The sequence below is a fragment of the Pagrus pagrus genome, assembly GCF_965226575.1.
Source record: "Pagrus pagrus genome assembly, chromosome: 22".
Taxonomy (NCBI): domain Eukaryota; kingdom Metazoa; phylum Chordata; class Actinopteri; order Spariformes; family Sparidae; genus Pagrus; species Pagrus pagrus.
Window position 1 is genome coordinate 5,022,695 of NC_140204.1, and position 12,937 is coordinate 5,035,631.

General features: G+C 44.5%; 1 protein-coding gene across 1 annotated transcript in view; it reads left to right on the forward strand.

The window, feature by feature from the left end:
* Positions 1–9,439: 9,439 nt before the first annotated feature.
* Positions 9,440–12,937, forward strand: part of nhsl2 (NHS-like 2) — a 149,517-nt gene continuing 146,019 nt past the window's right edge. The window contains exon 1 of the mRNA XM_084344653.1: positions 9,440–9,963. Coding sequence (XP_084200779.1) covers positions 9,636–9,963 — 328 coding nt within the window. The 5' untranslated portion in view covers positions 9,440–9,635. The remainder of the gene's footprint in view (positions 9,964–12,937) is intronic.

Genomic DNA, 12,937 nt, shown 5'->3' on the forward strand with positions numbered 1-12,937 from the left:
GGCCTGATAATATAAAAAAGTGACATTTGTAGGTGAAATGTCCCTTTAATTCCTCCTTTAGGTGGTAACTTTACTCTTCTACCCGACTCTCCGTCCATCTTTCACCTGCAGGCGGTCCATCCTCCCTCCGTCTGACTAATCCCTCCATCCTCTCCTGTTTCCATCCCATCATGCACGCATCCATCTGTTTATTCTCCTAATCCCTCGGCTCCCTCCTTTCCTTTTTCCAGTCTCGTCCCTCCTCCATCCTTCTTTTCATCTTTCCCTTCATGATTTGTTCCCTTGATCCCTCCTTCTTTCAACCGTCCTTACCTCCTTCCTTCCATCTTTCATCTCTCTGGTCTTACATCCTTTCTGTTTCAGTATTTCCTCTTTTCTCCCTCTATCCTTCTATCCTTTCCTACTTTAGCTCCCATCCTCATTTCCTAGTGCCTTCTTCCCTTCAATCTTCCTCCTTTCCTTCCCTTAATATTTTTCTTCTTTTCTCTCCTTCGGTGAACACCTCCTAACCCTCCTTTCCCTTCTTTCCTGTCTCTTCCATCCTCAGTTTCATCTTTCCTTGATCCCGCCTTCCTTACCATCCCTCCCAAAACAGGTATTTTCTTTACCTTTCTCCATCCTTCCTCCCTCTTCCCGTCTTGTCTCGGCCTTTCCTTCCTTGCATCCTTCACCCTCCCTTCATCCTTCCTTTCTTCCTTTCCTAAATATCTTTCATCTCTCCTTCAGTCGATCCTCCCTGCCTCATCCCTCCTTAGTTGTCATCCTTCTTTCATCCTTCATGTTTTTTTCCTTGATTCCCTCCTTCTTTCAACTTTCCTTGCCTCCTTCCTTCCTTTCCTTAAATGGCTCCCATCTTTCATCCTCCCTCCATCCTTCTTTGCACCAGTCCCTGCTGTATCTTCCTCTTTCTCTTTCCCTTTCATCACCATCTCTCTCCGTTACCTCCTTTCTCTTGTCCCTCCATCCTTCCTTCCTTCCTTCCTTCCCTCCTTTTTTCAACCTTCCTTACCTCCTTCCTTCCTATCCTTCCACCTTTTCTTAAATAGCTCCCATCTTTCACCCTTCTTTGCGTCAGTCCCTGCCATTTCTTTCCCTCCTGCTTATCACCTTTTTCTCAATCTCTCTCCATTTCCTCCCTGTCATCCTTCCTTCCCTCCCTCCTTCCTCGCATCAGTCCCTCCCTCCTTCTTTCCCTTCACCTGTAAACAGTCGCCATCTTTCTCTCGATCTTTCTCCATTTCCTGCACATCATCCCTTTTTCCCTCCATCTCTGTGTGTTCTGACTTCAGTACAGGTCCATATGGTGACTGCTGGGCTGCAGCCTGCTCCGCGCTGCAGAAACCTGGCCCGACACACACCGCCTCAGTGTGTGTTTGTGTGTGTGTGTGTGTGTGTGTGTGACGGATCTCGTTCTGGCCTTCAGACTCACCTGCGAGTGTGTGTTTGCGAGTGAAAGAGCGAGAGATCACCGCTGCCCTCTCCCTCGTGACTTTCTAATTTCCAACCCCGCTCTCACCAACACATGACGCAATAAAAAACACCACAACACACACAGCAGGAAGGTGTGTGTGTCAGTGTGTGTCGGTGTGTGTGTGTCGAGGGGAGCAGCTCGCTCTCATGACCGTCTGCTCTCTGACACGCTGTACTGTACACTAATCCATCATTCCTGGCAGCGAGGAGCGAGGACAGTGTGCGAGGACAAAGACGTATTCAGATCCTTTACTGGAGTGAAAGTACAAATACCACACTGGGAAAATACTCCAATACAAGTACTTTATTCTCAGCAAAATGTGCTAAAAGTTTGAGTAGCGATGCAGTAAAATGTTCCCTGTCAGTGTTTTTATGTATGATCCATGGCAGGCGGTTGAGTGTTCGTCCAAGTTTGGTCTTTGTTGTTTTAGTTTCTGCGGTACGACAAAAAAAGCGGTACGACACCAGCGCCATGCTTTTGTAAAGATCTTTGCTAGCCTTAGTTTATTACAAGTTTGGGCTTATTTTTGGCGATAATGTCTGTCAGTGGACATCATCACACTGAGAAAAAAAGACAGACAGTCTTCCATGTTTAACTTTGACCTACTGTGCTTGCCGTAGTTGAAATGGTTTTCTTGAGCTTTGAGCAGTTATTACGGACACGTCGGGTGTGTTAGTGCCGAGAACGATCCTTTAACGACATGCAACTGTGTGAAACTATCTGGAGATACAAATTAAAAACATCATTTGAATCCAGCCGGCGCGACGATGAACTTTGACCCCGACTTGACCTCGAGGCCGCAGCCGCAACAGATCTGCATGTGAAGCCGGACGGCACATTTAATGAAAAGAAATTCGCTTTCAGGGGTTTGTGGTTTACTAACAAATCAGAAGTGGCGGCGTTGTCCCCGTTTTTTACTGGCCGGGGAGCAGTTCTTGTAAACAACAAGTGCACACACACACACACACACACACACACACACACACACACACATATATGCACAAACACACACACACAAACACAGTCTTTGAACATTTGAAATATGAGACTCGCCAGACGCATGCTTTGCTCTGGTCCTGCTCTGCATCCCCTTGTGAGCGGAGCAACAATCACATTTGATTCACACACACACACACACACACACAGTCACACAGAGGCTTTGAAGTGTGTTTGGTTGGATGGCGCGAGCAGCAGAAGAAATGTGAGCTGCAGAGCAAAATACAGAGAAAAAACATCCAGCCAAAGAGCTAATGTGCTGATGTGAGGATTAAAACGCGGAGCAGGACGGCCGTAAAGACTCGCATTAAAACAAAGAAAACAACAGTCAGACGCTATAAATGTATCTGCACTATGCATATCTGCTGCACGCTTTGTAGTCACTGTAAAAGTAAACACTCGAGGCTTTTTATCAGCGTGTACAGCTGAAAACTTCACTGTAACTCAACAACACTAAACGTCTGGAGGAAGCGCTCTTGTTTTGGAAATATTTCACACTTATCAAAGAGGCAACAGCTTTGAGCTTTGTGTTTTTTTTTGAACACACAAGAAGATTTATCCCAAATATAACCTCAGCAAGACTCAAAATTGTTTATATTACAGGGTGTTTGAGCCTAAATGTTAAAAAATCATTCTTCACGTGTGCTCCAGGAGTGAATATTTAAATATAAATGATACATGTTCCAGTTGTTTGAGTCCCTCAAGCTGTTTTTTTATCAGTTCATGTTGATGCCGGCACTTCCTGTTTACACAATCGCTTCCTAGCAACCAATTTACACATTACATAAGAATTCATGACATTTCTCACATTTTAATGACACAACCCAGTTTAGTTAACCGTTAGTTTGAAACTACCCAGTAAGAACACGACTGTGGTGATGGATTTATGGCTTGATGGTGCAACCACATCCAGGAAAAACAAACTTTAATGTCAACGAGGCAATAAAACAGTAGTTTCCAACCTTTTTTTGGCTTCTGACCGCTTAAAAGTAGAGAAAAAGTGTCTACTTTTGATCCTTTCAAGGTTTTTCAGCCAGAAAAAAATCATATTTCGTTGGTGTTACCATTAGTTTGTTATTTCACCTTGTGGCTACGGTGGCCTTGAGAGCTCAAAATGAACAAAACACAAACAAATTACGAAAACTTCTTCGCCAACACATGAAAACACGACCATAAGCAGCGAGCAGCCCACATGACGAGGAAGCATATTAATGTATGAATTACAAGCACGAGGCACAAACATCTCAGTCGATGTGTCTGTGGCTCACATACGGCAAAATGTGTCTGGATGCAGTTGGACGTCCGGGTGTTTTTGGCCTCCTGCACCTGACGTTTCTATATATCGGGACACACTAAATCTTTTTTCTGGCAGACTAAGTAGTAGTGATAGTGCTGCCCAAGCGTGGCCAAGCTTTGTTCAACACTTTTTAAGAGTCCCCTGGAAACAGTTTCTATTGCTGTTTGTGCGACTCGCAGTTTGTTTTCTGATGTATACTACAAACGTGAGAGAATCAGGAAGTTTTGTCATCTTGTTGTCTTCCACATACATTCGACTTTGTTATGCCTTTAGATTTTTGTTTGTTCACCTGCCCAGGGACAGCAGATGTAAATAAGCTGGCGGCTGTTGAATGAGTGGAAAACACTGAATACTACTACAATGTGAGGGAGGAGGGAGTCGGAGTGGACGAAGTAATGGAGGTAAATTTGGAGCGTGCTCCCTGCGCGAGTACAGAGAAGTGGGCTGAGCCGCTGAAACAATGAACTCAGTCATCTGATGAGGAGGAGGAGGAGGAGGAAGAGGAGGGGGAGGCAGGGAGGGAGGGTGGGTGAGGACAGCTGTTTCTAATCAATTGCTTCCATGTGATTGACTGACTGCCGGCTGATTGGACGATTGGCTCGGTGACAGACGAGGTCGCTGGGCGAAAGGCGGGGCTTTTTCGAGGACAAGTTTCAAACCAGCTCGTCGCTTAATTGACTGAGTGGCACGCTGGTTGTCGTGGCAACTGATTGGCCCAAGCGATACTATTGGTTGCTGAGCCGTGCGGATGATGTAATGCGGCCGCTCCCTTCCACCTCTTCTGTCCTTCTGGAGCCCTCTGCTTGCACATTAAAGTTTATATCAACATGTCTGTCGTTGCTCGCACACACACACACACACACACACTCAAAAGTTTCTCATGTTGATGTTTTCAATTGTGTCAATAAGAGCCCGTTTATGTTGAAATTCCTGCTCCTTCTCCCTCCATCCCCCCTCTCCATAAGACAGACACAGACTGCATGAACAAAAACATTTAGGTAGGCCAAGTTCACGTCTGGGAGGGGTCTCTAAAGGGGGCCCAGGGGGCGCTCTGAGAGCCAGATGTGCTTTCTTTGGGGGGGTTGCGAATAGAGGGGGGGATAAGGGAGGAGGGGTACGTTTTCACGAGCCTCGAGAAGAGGAACGGGGAGTTTTCACAAGGCTCCGGAGAAAGTGGAGAGTCCTGGAAAGTGTTGCGGAGAAGCGAGACGTCACCGCGCTGTAAATTCACGTCAAGCCGCGGGAGGAGACGTCCGCAGCCGTAAAACAGAAGAGTTTGTTCCTCAGCTGACAAGGACGGGGTGGAGAGATGTCACAAAACGATTAAAATTTGAAATAAATTACGAGGTGCAACAGACTGGATTCTCCTCCCAACACGGAAAATGACTGTTAAAGAGCTTTTCCTCACAATTAGATAAAAACCCAGGAAAGGCCGATGATGAATGTGAGGGGTTGCATTCCTGCTGCATGTTTGTCTCCAATCGCTGTTAATCAGTGTCACATCCTGGATCAATGTTACAAACAAGCAACATACAGAAGGTCAAAGGTCAGCGCTGTTAAAAAAACACAAAAAACAAAAGACACGAGGTTGAGCAGATATTGTTCGCAGCAGGTTGTTCGATTCCTGATCAATATCCAGTGTATTGTTCTAAGGAGACATAGGAGCATCGTTAATCAATCAGTGAGTACGCTCGTCTTGACATGTAATCGTGGCAGCCATCTTGGGTCAATATGTGCATCTGAAGAATTGACAAAAGTTGAGCTGAGATGCATCGATTTTGCAGGTTTTATTGAGATGAATCTGGTGACCGTTTTGTGGCGCCTCCATCACTTCGGCGGAACGTTGTCAATGGTAGTTGGATTGACGACGCGAGGCGGTGGCAGCCGGTCACTGGTGAAGGTATAGAAATTTGAACGGCACTCAGATTTGACATTCTTGACATTTTACACCAACAGCTCGAACAGCTTGAGTTGTCGTGTCTGGTTTTCTTGTGGTTCCTGATATGGTGGTTTCTGAGCTGTAGTTTCCCCAGTAAACACACCGACCTCTTCGGCCTCCTTCCAGGTCTGCTGCTGCTGTTCTTGGGGGTCACTCATCCTCTATAGATAGAAACTACAGCTCACAGTCTGCTGTATCTGCTCCGCCACTGGCCATTTGTTTTACACACTAGCTGCAAGAAAAACAACGCACTGAACATGCAGTTAAGAAATAGCACAATAGCAAGCTAATTCACTAGTCAGTAAATGTGGCAGATGTATTTAGCACCTTATACCAGGACCACAAAGTTGTCGAGGCTTTCCTCACGTGGAAATGATAGAAGAAGTTTGTCTTGCCTGTTGGAGCCTGATGTCCTTCACATCGTTATCAAAAGTAACATTACGTTCACTTGTCGGGTCAGCTTGCATTCAAACATGCAGATACTGTGGAGAAACGACTCCGCAGTCTCATTCTGGTGCTTCCTAAGATTAACCGAACCTTGACCACAGCTGTGCCACATCAGAAAACATTCATTTCAGTAGCTTGTTACAGTCTCGAAGCCACTGAAGACAAATAATGATGTTGACGTACGGACAAACATTTATGGATAGATATCACATTAGAAAATGGACCAAACAAACAAACAGAAGGAAATCAAAGCTGAGTCATAACCACGGCCCTGAAATTACATAATTATGGGTGAGCGGCACAGAAACAAGTATGCGGGTAAAAAGTCAGTTCATATGAAAAGCATTACTGAATTAATCGGAGAAAGTAGTCCATTCTTCAAATCTCATTTTGGAATTAAACTCTTTTATTCATGCGTCATTTCTCATGAGAGGAGGTGAACAGAGGACAGATTATAATTGATAGATTTACAGCGGAGGATGTGAGCAGCAGCTGGCTGGGGAAAACATTTGTGAGGCAAGAGGAGAGAAACGATAAAGCTCCTCCACCCTTTCTGCTCCGCTCAGGAGTCCAGGGGGCCACGTCACGAGAGGCTCCTGCAGAGATGAGACGTCTTAAAGAGATACTCCGACCGCCGCTCTCTCCCTGTTTTCTTTTCCCCCGTGCACTTGCTGTCACTTTGTGGCGGCCGCAAAGAATCCAGCCGGAGAGGCTGGTAATGTTGGTTAACCAGATAGACTTGGCTCGGGGATGAGATGCGTTCAGGGCCTCCAAAAAAAGCAGGAAAGCAGAGACTTCCCTTTGCAAGAGGTGCAGTGAAAACTTATCACCATCTTGTAAAAGCAATGGCATGTGAAAGCTTCAGATCCAGTTGATAGGTCTTTGTTAACTGTGGCTCAAGACTGCTTGAATTAAAGGGACACTTCACCCAAAACAAAACATGATGCTTATCCGTCTAGATTGTTTTGATGTGAGCTGCTGAGTTTCGGAGATATTGGCTGTAGAGATGTGTCTTCTCTTCAATATCAGCAGTCTCTTTCCAGGAATCATGACCCGGTTACTCCAGGTTACACCTTGTTGTGAGGAGTTCTGTTTTTTTGTTTGGTTTAGGAAGTATTTCCACCCGACATGAGCGCTGCAGTAAAATCGAATTAAAATGTTGTGACTGTGTTACGTAATGTAATGTAATAATTCTGCATTTAAATGTCTAAAAACAACCTTTGTGTTATGTTTTGTTGTGTTGTGTTCTTACATAATGTTTCCAACAATGTTCAAACCCACAAGTTTAGTCAAGCTAACGGTTAACCCTCATAAAGTTAACCCTCCCTGATGATTGTTATACGTCGGCTACAAAGTCAAATAAAGGGTCAGTTTAATAGTAAAAGTAGAAAACAGTCCAATGTGTTGGATAAATAACCGCTGTATGTATGAATATATGATTTCAAGCCTGTGTCTGGTGTGGTTTTTATGTCAGGGAGGGACTTCTGTCTCTGTCTACAGTCTCTGATCCTGTATGATCTTAGAAATGTGTTATGTATTCAAGCGCTGCGTCTCCATCTGGAAATATGAGTGGAGGCCTGGACCTGTTCTCAGTTTATAGAGTAAAGAGAGAAAGATGGGGGAGGAAGAGGAGGAGGGGGACTACACTGATCCATGTCTGTGACTCAGGAATTTCTCTCCCCTGATCCTTCTCCTCATTTCTAGACCCAGTTGTTTAACTCAACCTCGTTTCCACGCCCTGAAGTCTCGACTGATGTGTGTGGAAGAATATCTAAGCTCTTTCTTTCTTTAAAATTTGATGACTGAATCAAGAACAGACCTGAAGCGATTTAATGTTCACCTAAAACAAATAACAAATCGCTATTCAGCTTGATTCAACAGAGGGCGCTGTCTACATTTCGATTGGACCTCAAGTTGACTCTAGCTCAATCACCTTAAGTGACAAGTTGCAATTGCGGTCGTCAAGACGGACACGTGATTGGTGATCTGCAGAGAGGCGATCGAAGCCTCTCTGGGGTCACATGGCAGGAAGAAAAACTGGATGGGGAAATCTGTGGGAATGGATTTGCCCTCTTCTGTTCTTCAGCGAATGGATCGCGTTGACCCGACCATCCAGTAAATTCAATTTTATCTAGAACTAACGGCAGATTTAACTCGAGGGAAATGCCTGGCAGATGCGGTCGTCGAAATGGACTACAAATCCGTTCACATGGTTTACGAATCCGTTCCCATGGATTTCCACATCCAGTTTTTTCATTCTACCATGTGACAACCACGATTGTGACTTGTCGCTTAAGGTGATTGAGCTGGAGTCAACTTGAGTCCAATCGAATAGTTCATATTAGCCTGATCTTTCCTTCAGTCAGTGCTGAGAATCAGTGTTTAACGTTCTCATTCACTTGCCCAATTTGTGTCCCTCGCTTACATTTTTTAAGTCAGTGTGGCCCTCTGGGGGGAAAAAACAGTTGCCCACCTGATCTACAGGAAGTTACAGCTTTATGATTTCCTTTAATTGGAACTGAGAGGCCTCAAAGTAAGAAGCCAATGTGCTTAAAGTATTTTGACAGTGTTTTCTCCTCCTCCTCCATCGCTCTCCTCTTCTCCTCCTCCTCCAGACAGGTTTCCTTCTCAGGAGGCACCAGACTGTTGCGCCCCGCGTCGCCGCGTCAAGCCGGACAAGATGAGACAAGATGGCGGGTGATTTCGCTTCAAAATAAAGGCGCGCATAGAGGAAATCTGATAAAGGTGTCCAGAGCAACAAAACGACTCCATATTTGACATAAAATATAGAAAGTAGTGTAATTGTTCCAGAATAAATTAAAAATAGAAGTATAAAATATTATAATTACAGGTTTTAAAGAGTATTTTACTCACTCTTATTTCTTTTCTTCTCCATTTAGATTTTATTTAATCTCTTTATAGTGTTTTTATTCTAGAAGAAGCTACATACCAAGTACCATGACATATGTGTAGAAAAGGGAAGCAGACGTAATCATTTTTAAGTTTAATTTTAACTTTATTAATGCTTTTTTTTAGTTACTTGGGTCAATATGGTAAACATATCATGAAGTTCTACTCTCGGTTTATATAGTCTATAAGATTATATGTGTGCTGAAATGACTTTTTAACTACATAACTAATCCTAAAATCCATTTTGGCACATTGAGTTTTGGGGGATTTGGGCTTTAATTTTGAAGATTAAAACCGGATGTTTCATGTGATACACCTTGACCACCTTGACACCAGCCTCCCCAGCAGCTGAGTCTCTCCTCTCCACAGAAAAAAAAAAGAGAAAAGCTCACTCGCAGTCAAAAACAATGAGGGCGCACGACGCGCAACTCGCTCCAAGCGTCTCCAAACGCGGCGGAGTTTTTCCTCCCGGAGGATCCGTAGCATGCGTCTGTGCGCCAACCGGAGGGAGAAGGACCACAGGAATATAACTTGACTATCTGCGGAGTTTGTTATCATTTTCAGGGAGAGGAATAATGCCTTTCTGCAAGCGGACGATACTTCCGAAAGATGTGTGCAAGCCCGACGGCAGGAGGCTGCTGGAGCCTCATCCGCAGCAGCAGCAGCAGCGGCGGCGGCGGCAGCAGGCGGAGGTTTTCGGGGACTTGGCGGACGTGTGCGGCTTCACCCTGTGCTCGGTGCTCCGGCAGCTCTCGGATCTGTCCCGGCACTCGGTGAGCATCCTGGAGGACCTGGAGGGAGAGCTGGTGTCCATCTGCCACCGGTCCGGCGCGCTGGAGGGCAGAGTGGTCCGGCTGCAGAGGCACGTCGCGGATCTGATCAGCAAGCCTCCTCCACCGAGAAGTAAGAGGAGATTAAAACAGCAGTTCATTCACACAAACACACGCATGGAGTCACTTTACACAGCCTGGAAGTGCAGGAGGGGAGTTGAAGCAGCTCCGGAGTCAAGTCAGTGTCAAACTTTGGGATATCAGCAGGAGAGATCCGTGGTTTTGTTACAGAGTGCGCAGGAGATGAATTCAGTGTATGTGGTTTATTATTGGAGGGTTTGTTATTGTCAGCTGGCTGAGAGGTGTCCTGCGTTCATGTGCTGCAGGAAACATGAGAGTTTCCCCACAAACACACTTGAAATGATGAGAAAAGTGGCTCAAATCTGCTGGAAAAAAGTGTGACTGTTGAATAAAACCGGATTTAATTGGCAACATGTGGCGTTCAAGTGGGTGGGGACCATGTGAGCTTGTTGATAAATGACGTAAGGATGATGTAACGTGAGTTGTTGTTCGTGATTTGCAGTTTTAAAGTTAATATGACAAAGATTAATATGATTAGAAGTAGAAAACATTCCGCTTTCTCTGACTTAAAGTTACTTTCTGTGCGTTTGGCTCTCAGACGTGCAGGTTTACAAGATGCTCCTGAAGGCAGCACGTTGTGGGTGTGGAGACAGGAATGTGGACTCTAGAGATGTCATGCGTGTTTTAAAGTTTTGTCCCTCTACCTGTCGCCTCCTTCACTCCTGCTCTGCTGTTTCGCTTCCTCTGTAACCTCTCCTGACTTCACGGCTCAGTTCTGGAGTCACAGTGAGCTGTGACGGGTCCAAAAGCATCTGAGCTCAAGTCCAAGAGGATGCTCTGGTCACTGGCTTGGAGGTTAAAGTTCTAGACTTGGACATGTAAGATTTCTGACATCACAGCTGCTTTGGAGGCAATCATGTCGCGGTATGAAACTTTGCACAAGTGTGATGTGGAAACTTGCAGTGCATAAAACTCTGACAGTGGACTCTTCAGTGACGTATAAGACATCTTGTGTCCAGCTGTTAAACCTTTGAAATGAGAAATATTTGTATAATCTTCGTTTGTGGAGTTTCAGTGTAGTGGCTGAACCTTTTTGGAAAAACAACAGATCGGGGTATTTTCACATGTCTGTACACATGTCAGGAAACTTTATTCTGACTTTTTTAGGATTAAAATTGTTGCAAAGCTCGAAAATGATCATGAAATCTTTTAAAAACGACAGACTTGTTTCACTCAGTTGTTCATCATTAGCCTTATTTCAAATTTTCAAGTCTTTTTTCTTACATTTTACGCACGGAGAAGTGCACAAATGATATCGTATCGTGTTGTATCGCATTGCATGGTATCGTATCGTATCATATCATATCGTGTTGTATTGTATGGTATGTTCTGGTATTGTATGGTATGGTTTGGTATTGTATGGTATGGTTTGGTATCCTATCATATTGTATTGTATCGTGTCGTGTTGTATCGTATCGTATCGTATCGTATCGTATCGTGTTGTATTGTATGGCGGGTATTGTCTGATGTCATGTGATATGATATGGTGTCATATCGTATTGTATCGTGTTGTATTTTATGGTATTTTCTGATATTGTATGGTACGATATGGTATGGTATGGTGTGGTATTGTATCGTATCATACCGTATCACATCTTGTTGTATTGTTTCATATTGTAAATCAGACAGTTGACTAGCAGGTTTGGTTGGTTTCAGGCCTGCGACTGTCTTTGTTTGTCATTGTTTCACGTTGCTTTCAAGTAGTCATTAAAACTCACGCAATGACGATCAATAGTCTAAACCATCTTACAGTGCAATACAAATCAAAACTGATTTTGATTTGTATTGCACTGTAATCAATACCACAACACAACAACACTCAGTGATGCTTCTTTGCAGCTTTCTGTCTTGTTTGTAAGCGTTTCAGTGGATTAGCCCTTTGAGTGGACGGTTTTCAACATCATTGTCACCAGGACACATCTACCTCGACCCGACAACAGTTCCCAGGCGCTTACGATGCAGCCCAGATGCATGATGGGAGATGCATCTTGGCTGCAAACCTTTTCGACTCTTCAAACTTTACCGCAGGTCGCTTTCTCTTTGTTTGTGTTGCAGCTCGAGAGCGAGCAAATGAATAAGTCAAGCCGACTGTGAACAAGAGTTTACGAGGCTGTCAGCAGTGTGTGCGTGTGTGTGTGTGTGTGTGTGTGTGTGTGTGTGTGTGTGTGTGTGTGTGTGTGTGTGTGTGTGTGAGAGAGAGAGAGAGCACGTACAGTATGATAAGAGAAAGTCCCTCTAAACACAGACCAGATGTAGCTGGAAGAGGAGAGGAAGAAAGATAAAACACGACGCTGCTCGCCTTTCAGTCGACTTTACCGAGAGGAACTCACCCGAATTTTGTGTGTGTGTGTGTTCGTGTGTGTCCGTGTGTGTGTGTGTGTGTGTGTGTGTGTGTGTGTGTGAAGAGGCATTTCATGTGTTCATCTGCGTGAGATGCAAAGATCCCCACTCTTCTTCTTCTCTCTAAATTCTGTGTGGGTTCATACTGTATCACTAACATGTGGGCAGCAGCACACGGCTAAACAATCAATAGAGCCGAGCTTCGTCTCTCATCTTCATCCTCCTCTCTCCTCCACCTCTTCCTCTCCCTCTCTCTCTCTCTCTCTCTTTCTCTCTCTCGCCTCCTACTGTCTCAGCAAAAATGGAAAGCATTGATCCAACTTTCCCCAAAAGGATAACAAAGGTGTAAACATTCGGGGTCTTCCTCTCTGACTGACGTCACAAAGTTCAGACTTCTTTTTGGTGTTTTCAGCTTCACTTTGTTCTAAAATCCAGTTTTCACACCGTGACCAGAGCAGACAGTTGCCTTGAGGTGACTGAAAGTCTTCTCGAGTGTCACAGCAGCTCTTTTCTAAATATTTTGAAACTTACACATTTAATTTAATGAGCAGCTGAAAGGGTATATGTGTAACTTGAAGCGTTGATGATGGTTTACATTTTATTCCTAAACTGTGATTTTCCTTTTA